We start from the raw sequence: 8,514 nt of genomic DNA, 5'->3' as shown, positions 1-8,514 counted from the left end.
TATTATTATTAGTATTATTATAATCATAATTTTTATTATTGCTATTATTGTTATAATTATAATTATTTTTTATTCAATTATTAGTAATAGTTTGTACAAATGATATTAGAATTGACCTTAGTGGCACTTTGATAGTTGTTTGAGTTCTTGCCCACATGAAAAGCCAACATAGTTTTTTGCGTTTCGTTTCTGATGTTTTTTAAATAAAAAAATTATGCCCACGTAATGATTCCCTAAAATCGATAAAAGTGTGGAGTCTTTCAGGGAACCAACAGGTGATCAAGATGTTAACAGTTATTTGTAACACTCGGCATGACTCTCAAACATTTTGCTACCTCAGAATAACAAAGTGCTATCTGCTCAATAGCTAGTTTTGAGAAATCTGGCATTAAAAATTTAGAGCTTCACAATAATATGTCAAGCTTTTTCGAATGCAATTCTTTGAGTATCTTAAAAACGACTCCGAATATTCTTACGATTTTGATAACACAGATAGAGTATTAAATTTCCTTTCTAATCTCGGGTTCTCAGTTACTCACAACGGCCAAAACTGTCAGATAGAAATTTGTAATTCTGAGGTAGCAATTTGTGTATGTTATTGGGACGGGGGTCAAACGGGGCCTGTTTAAACTAGACAAGGAACGTGATAGAGTAGTACCGTCATAATTGTCCAGCAAGGGTGTAATCCGATTCAAGCCACCTGCCTCTTTTGGTACACATTCTCAAAAGTTGAACGTATGTTGTTGCAGCTGTATATTCTTAGAGTTAATCAATTTTTCTGGGTTGTCCTTATTTTCTTTTTTTTCTTAATTTTGATTTTCTGTTTCCTATAAAAGGGGCTGCCGACGAGGTATGATTTATCTTTTTCGACGTCAAAACTCAGAGATCGTCTCCAGCAAAGACCTTTAGAAGACATGAAGTTTCTCGTGGTTGCTTTTGGCCTTTTGGCCGTCGCTCAAGCCGGGGTTGTCAGGCGACAAGCACCGGTGTTTACAACGTCACTGCCCCCAACCACACCTGAGTTACTAACCGCTGCACCGCCCCAAGAATACATCACCACCACCTTAGGTGCACCATACAACCCATGGTATGACTACTACTTTTTCACCACGGAAGGTGATGGGAGCGTCCAAGAGTACTTCACCACCCCTACCGGGAATCCCTTTCAGTACCAAGACTTCGACTTCACCACAGCAAGACCCGTGACAAAAGATTTCTCTGACTACCCCACCACCGAGGGCGCACCATACTACCCATGGGATGACTACTTTTTCACCACAGAAGGTGATGGAAGCGTCCAAGAGTACTTCACCACCCCTACCGGGAATCCCTTTCAGTACCAAGACTTCGACTTCACCACAGCAGGACCAGCGGTGGGAAACACAGACGATTTTATCACCACCGCCGGAGACACACCCGCGTATTATGATTTCACAACAGTGGAGCAACCGTCCGGCTACACCACACCAGGACCCCTTCTCGGGTAATGCTAAAAAAGACATTCTGGTAAGATCTAACTTGATGTCATGACAAAAGGAATCATTTTTCCCCTTCTCATTTTAATGATTAAAGCAAATAGTATTAACTCAATCTTTTCGTTCCTTATTGGTTTCTTTTGTCTTACTCTTAGTTCTTATTAGTAAGTCATATTACTTTATTCTCTCGCTAAATTGATTTTGATAGTCTTAAGTTCTGAATCTTAAGGAGTGAGCTCTGATCCTTGTCCAATACGCCAAGCTGAGAAAGCGCGTTTAAATGTCTTTTAAGGACCCTGTCAACGCTATCTAGATAACAGTAGTAGGAGATAGGATTCGCCCATGCCAGTCAGGGCCAACCCTGGCTGAGAGGGATACATTGTCCTGAAGGAATGGCCAAGATATATGATTTTTTTAAAATGTCCCCATTCGAGAATCAAACTCCACAGAGTCATGTGTTTTTACGACAAAGTGCCTAACTGTTACACCATAGACATCGAGTGACAGGTCATGTGCACTAGATAGAATTAAAAACAGCTTGGTCGACTCCCTCTACCCCACATTCCTCTGTCTATCTGTCTGTCTGTCTCCTTCCCTCTTTCTTTCTCTCACTCTCTCTTCGTCTCTCTTTATTCCCCCCCCCGTTCTCTCTCTCTCTCTCTCTCTCTCTCTCTCTCTCTCTCTCTCTCTCTCTGTCTGTCTCTCTATTAAATATATATATATATATATATATATATATATATATATGGATATATATATATATATATATATATATATATATATATATATATATACACACACACAAAGCACACAAGCTATTATTACAATAAAAAGAGAGTAGACATCAAGCTTCGTCGATACTGTCTTACCTTGGAGCCGAAGATGAGCGCAATACCGACTGAAAGTTTCCTCTTCTGTCCTCCTGATAAGTGCCGGGACTGCGTCTGTTCCTTGCCTTCGAGACCGACTTCGGAAACCATTGTCTCGGCCTCCACTTTAGCCTGATCCTTAGGACAACCCTTGAGCTAAGGTGGAAAAAGACATTTTTTTAAAAGTTACCTAATACAACCTAAAAAGGCCATTCTAAATAATCTGACGTGTAGAAACTTAGTGCCTCTCTGGACCGGCTTCTGTGGAGTTGTGGATAGAAACTTCGTCGCTATCGCATGCATGGGATCCAAGTTCGATTCCTGAATGGGGAGAATATTCTTATCGAGCATCCCGATCAGTCTGCTGACCTACTGTATCCCCCTCAGCCCGAGTTGACACTGACAGGCAGGGTCGGAAGCCAGCTTCCTATATTCTCTAAAATGTGTCAATTTGGGCATAAAATATGTACATTAAAATGTGCACCTCCGAACTCAAAAATGGTTGATAGCATTATATAGGTGGCCGTTAGAGAAGATAAGACTAAAAATATGTATTATTTATATCAGTATACTAATTTTATCTTATCTTTATTAGAAAAAAAAAAATCATTTCATTTGCACAACATGGTTATTGTGTGTGCCACTGTTTGTGTTGTGATTTTTTTTAAAAATTCAACAAATTTGAAGCAACGTGAGAAAATCAGACGCTCGTAAAAATAACGAAATCGAAACAACGAATATTTTCCGATGGATTGGCACTTTCTATCGTCTTTTCCTTTCTCTCCCCCCCCCCCTTTTTTTTGGGGGGGGGGGGACTCAAAACCATTTATGTCCACTTGAAAAGACACTTTGTTGTGGTTCTCATTGATCATTGTTGATTAAAGCACATAAAATATAAATTTTCAGTTTTCAAGGACTCTCAAGCTATGGAAGTTGCCAAACTTTGGCTGCCATTTTCTCGATAACTGTACCTCTGACACCAGTCGACCCCAACCTCCTTCAATCGCAAATATCTTGACTTGTGTTCAAGATAGATGGATATCTTTTTCGTCGAAAGCAAGACAAACAAACACGCTTGAAGATGATACAGATAATTCCACATGCCTATTAATTGATGAGGACCTGATTCCACCGAGTCGTTACCCAAACAATTATAGACAAATGCCACTATGCCAGCTTGTATAAAAGAAGCCATGTTATGTTTAACCCTCCCGGTCTTCTTGTGTGATGCGATCGAAAGGTTTAGAAATCAAGCGACAAATGAACACACCAGAAATAAAATTAATGTATCCGAAACAATATTATTCTAAGCAGTCTAGAATGGAAAGTAGAAAACTCGACTTTTCTTCAAATGTTTAGATTTTTGACGGTCCGCGGTCAATTCAGGCCGATATAAACATATTTCCTTATTTGTTGAAGAACAGAACAATTCACAGTTTTCGACTCTTTCTGATTTTGGAATGTTCTGTGTCTACGAATACAGGATAAGAGAGGGAAGCCAGAAGGATGACAGAACAATAGTACTGTGATTCTGTATAATAAAAGCCCCCCAACCCCGGAAACAACAACAAACAAGAAACAAAAAGCAAAAAAAAACAACAATAACAACAACCCCCCCCCAACAACAATCAAACAAACTACAAAACAAAAACAACAATATCATATTTTATCATATTATATTGGCTTTTGCATCTTGGCAGACGGTAGAAAAGCAGTTTACATAATACCACTTTGGCTTTGAGGTAGACACAGAGAAAGCAGAATACCCAAGTACTATAACTTCCTTTTCTTCAGATCCTGTCTTCATTAATGTCTCTCGTACTCAGAAGGAGAGACAAGGTCAATGAGTTTGGAATTAAGGAATGTGTGCCTGACTATTTTACAGGTATGCTTTTATGTACATTTTCCTGGTTGGAATTTTCTTTTAAATAAAAAAAAAATACTAAGGTACCTGCATTGTGGTTTATTCTTCTACGAGTTCCAATTATCGAAGGATCTTTAACGTGTGCAACATGCACACGGAAATTAACAGAATTGATAAACAGCATTGATAGTCAAGTGACTGCTCATTACAGACCAGTCTGTGGCGTTGATAGCGTTATGGTTAGGCTACCAGACTCGTAATCGTGAGATTGCGGGTTTGGGAGTTCGAGTCCTCAGCTCGGTCCGACGTTGTGTCCTTGGGAAAGGCACTTTACACGAATTTCCCAATTGCCTGGGTCCTTTCGGAGATGGACGTTAAACTCGGAGGTCCCGCCACTTAAAAATCTAACAGTGTTGATAGGGGAGTTAAACTTTTACCATTTCACCATTTCACAGACCAGTCTAGCAACATGGAACGAACCTGTGCATAAAACTGAAGGTGTTCCGTCACTGTGAGCCCGTCGAAAAGAATGTTGTGTTGTGGACACAGCCCTAGACTGCCGCGTACTCCTTCAATGTCAGTTCTGACGTCATAACCGTTGATCACAGCAGTGCCTGAGCTAGGCGGGGTGAAACCTGGATGTTTGATTGGGATTGCGAGAGAAACAAGATGCTATTTCGTGAAATGTCATGTCGGTGTTTTACTTTAACCGTGTGTCTGTCGGATTGGTCAAGTACTTTTTTTGTAGCGTTTTAGTTATGTTATCAACAACTGGCATTACGATTGATGCTTCTGTAATAAGTAAAATAGATACTATTGATAAAATCTGAAAAACTCTGGAAGACAATAAGAATTAACTTGCTTTAAAAGAAAATGTGTAACCCTAAGTTGTTGGATACATGGTTGAAGTCGAACGATATTATTTTTATAGACAGGCTCTTTCTTAGCGATTATAGATTTAAGAAAATTAAATTAAGAGAAAATAAAAGCCAAAATATTAGATATCTGTATAAAAAATGAATCTTAATCATGTAATATGACCAAACTAGAATATACGAAACACTATTTTGCTACCATCTCCCTCCGAGCGTTACAAAACTCTGCCTTTGATTGTTGTATGACTGACGTAGAAATAAATACTATTTTTGTGTCCCTTGCACATTTCTATGATATTGACGTCATCTGATTAGTAGGGAAATGTGCGTATGATAGTGTACAATAGTGTATTACGTACATAATTGCTCTAACATGTAACTGTTACATAGATGTTCAAGATAATTGTAGATCTCGTTTATGAAGGATCTCAGAGCAATGATGATTTTTGAAATGACGGTGGTGGTGGTGGTGATAAGTGATGATGTGGAATGGTGTTTATGTATATTATAATTATTAAGAAGACATGCTTTTGTTAGTTGAGGTTTTTTTTTGTTAAAAAAAATGTCAGCGTTAGTTCTATCTTCCTCTGCTCTAATGAATCTCGAAGAATGTGGCACCCGGTATCCCGTTCCCTATTGGAACCATCTTTAATGTCACCGTGAAGTTTCGAAATGGTGGGCACAGTCTCTTGCAGGCCAAGACAAGTGAAGAGAGTACCTTAGTAGGTAGGCAGTACAGTGGCAAATATGTTGGGGATTTCGTAAGGGAAATAAATACTATTCATCGCATTTAAATGTTTATATCCATTCTTTTATACGTTTTCCCCCCTTGATTTCTAATGACTAGTCTGAAATCTCCAGGTTAAAAAAACCCAGTGATATTATCTTGTAGTTTAAAGAAATATTACATGGATTTACAAAAGTTTTATTTCATCTAAGCCCGTAAAGTGTGTTAAGCAATATCGCATAGCATTTCAGGGGGACTTCTCTTAAGTGTATCCATGAAACATTAAGACTAAGTTTGAAATAACATAATAATGATAATAAATAGCATTCGTTTAGCACACATCCCAGCTCCACAGCTCGCTCTATGCGCTTTACACTATGTTATTACTTCAGCAGACCACAGACCACCCAGAAACATTCCCAGCTCCCTGGGAAGCATATAGTACAAGCAGCTGATTAAGCGCTGAAACACTAACAAACTGACATCATAAATGCACGATTATAATTATTTTCTGTGTTCTGCAATTGTGAAAGCCTAATACGTGGTGATAATTTAGTCTTAAAATTGTACAGTTTGTTACCTTGCCTTTATAAATCTAACTTCGCTTATTTTGTTTTGGTAAATGTTTTACGGCCCCCGCAACTGCATATTTTAAGGTGTTTTGATTATAGGAGGGCACGTGGCTCATCTCCGTGTGGTGGTGAAGCGCCTAACTCCCTAACGTTCAAATACTTTTCGAGCTGGAGAAAAATGTTGCAAACCCGCCACCCCCACCCCACCCAAAAAAAACCCCAACAACAAAAAAACAAAAACAATAACAAAAACCAAAAACAACAACAACAAAAAGTAAAGAAAAAAACAGAGAAAAATGAACAACATGCCCAACTAGTCTTTCTTTTTTTTGGGGGGGGGTTCTTTTTTCATTTTTTTTTCAGGGCACAGTGTACACAATATATTTTCCAAATCTGGTACAGTACTCGTGAACTGAAATGGACAATAATCTTTCTAACACAACATGGCAAGGACTTTCAAGAACTTACACGTCCAAGGGAAATAACCTCACCTGTCAACATAGACATTGTAGTTGTCTTTCCTGCGCCGTTGTGTCCAAGTAACACAGTTATCTGCCCCTGATACATGTTGAGAGTTGTGTTCTTCACTACCACTTTCTCGCCGTATTTCTGTGAAAGAATGAATATTATCATGATTCTGTTAATGTTAACGAATCATGTTAAATGCGAGACATTAATTATTCCCCTGACATCTCGGTGGAAAAAAGCTTGTTTTCCTGTCGATCAAAAAAATCTACAGTTTTTTTTTTGGGGGGAGGGGGTTTAATGTAAGTCTTTTTACACCGTCATCGACACAATCTAGGTAATTTAGGAGGCGCACTTTGATCTTCATCGTGCCTGTCACAGCCAACCCGGGCTGAGAGGAATACTACAACATAGCAGAAAGGCTGGGGTATTCGATAAAATTCTCGAATCGGAAATGGAACTCGGGTCTCCTGAGTGCAACGGCGAAGCGCTTAACTGTTACAGGACAGATGCAGGTACACTTGATTTAACATAAAAATACTATTTCCTTAAGCATTCATTCAGTACGCCCTGCGACACAGAGACCGATCCAAAACGTTCAGTACGACGTAGCTAGTCCGTGAATGTCTGACGATGACTATTATTACATCCATAGAGGAAAATATTTCTCTACAAAAATAAAAAAAACTTGAAGAATTAAAGGAAACGATGACTTGTGGCTTCTGCTGCGGCCGATGAGAGCAATTCCGGCCGAGAAAGGTTTGCCACATTTTGAACATTTAAAGGCTCCACTCTCACTTTGATGTGTGCAGTTTGCAGGGTTCTCTTTTGGTTTCAGTATTTCTTATTCGTGAAGACTCGTATGATTTGCTGCTCACTGTGACTGCTGCTCTCCAGCTGGGTCTGTTAGGAGCAAGGCTCTCTCATGTCGAAGGATTTCTGTTTAAGTCCTTCAGAGACAGTTTCAGTATGATACGTCGCTAATAACACCTACAATTACTCATAATGCCATAAGGCCATCCTCCGCATCGTGAAGAACATCGTCATCATGATACTCAGTATTTGTTATCATCATCATTGTTGTTTAGTACATGAAAATAAGTATACGGAAAACGGTGGGCGGGGGGTGGGGGAAGTGTGGAATTTTATGGTACTATTTAAATTGTCAATGTTTTGCCCCTTTCGGACTTCATTAGGATCAAGATCCACCACCCCCCTTTCCAAAAATAACACAAAAAAATCAAACCAAAATAACAGAAAACAAACACAAAAAAACAACAAAAACAACCCAAAAATCCCAAAAACAAACAAACAACAAACAAACAAAAAAACAAACAAAAAACAAAACAACAACAATAACAAACTACAAAAACAAAAAAACAAAAGAGAAGAGGCAAATAAGAACAACAACAAAAAACCCCAAACAAACCCAGAAAGGCTCACTCTTCATCGATAGTAGAGAAGGGAAGGAGAATCTGGAGTAACTTTCTATCCATGAATATAAAAAAATGATACCTTATATTATTGGTTACAAAAACCGCTCTTCGTTTCACTTCGCTGAGCCTTCTTCTCTAGGACTGATTGAGGGTTATAATCGTCATGATTATCATCATCATCATCATCATCATCATCATCATCATCATCATCATCATCATCATCATCATCAT

General features: G+C 38.7%; 1 protein-coding gene across 1 annotated transcript in view; it reads right to left on the bottom strand.

The window, feature by feature from the left end:
- The window catches only part of LOC101850602 (ATP-binding cassette sub-family A member 3), a gene marked incomplete in the record, with an annotated part of 58,191 nt that overhangs the window by 41,708 nt on the left and 7,969 nt on the right, over positions 1-8,514 (bottom strand). The window contains 3 exon segments of the mRNA XM_005108837.3: positions 2,345-2,500; positions 4,689-4,843; positions 6,874-6,991. Coding sequence (XP_005108894.3) covers positions 2,345-2,500; positions 4,689-4,843; positions 6,874-6,991 — 429 coding nt within the window.

The sequence above is a fragment of the Aplysia californica genome, unplaced genomic scaffold, assembly GCF_000002075.1.
Source record: "Aplysia californica isolate F4 #8 unplaced genomic scaffold, AplCal3.0 scaffold00725, whole genome shotgun sequence".
NCBI classification, from domain to species: domain Eukaryota; kingdom Metazoa; phylum Mollusca; class Gastropoda; order Aplysiida; family Aplysiidae; genus Aplysia; species Aplysia californica.
This window is presented reverse-complemented; position numbering and strand designations above follow the sequence as displayed.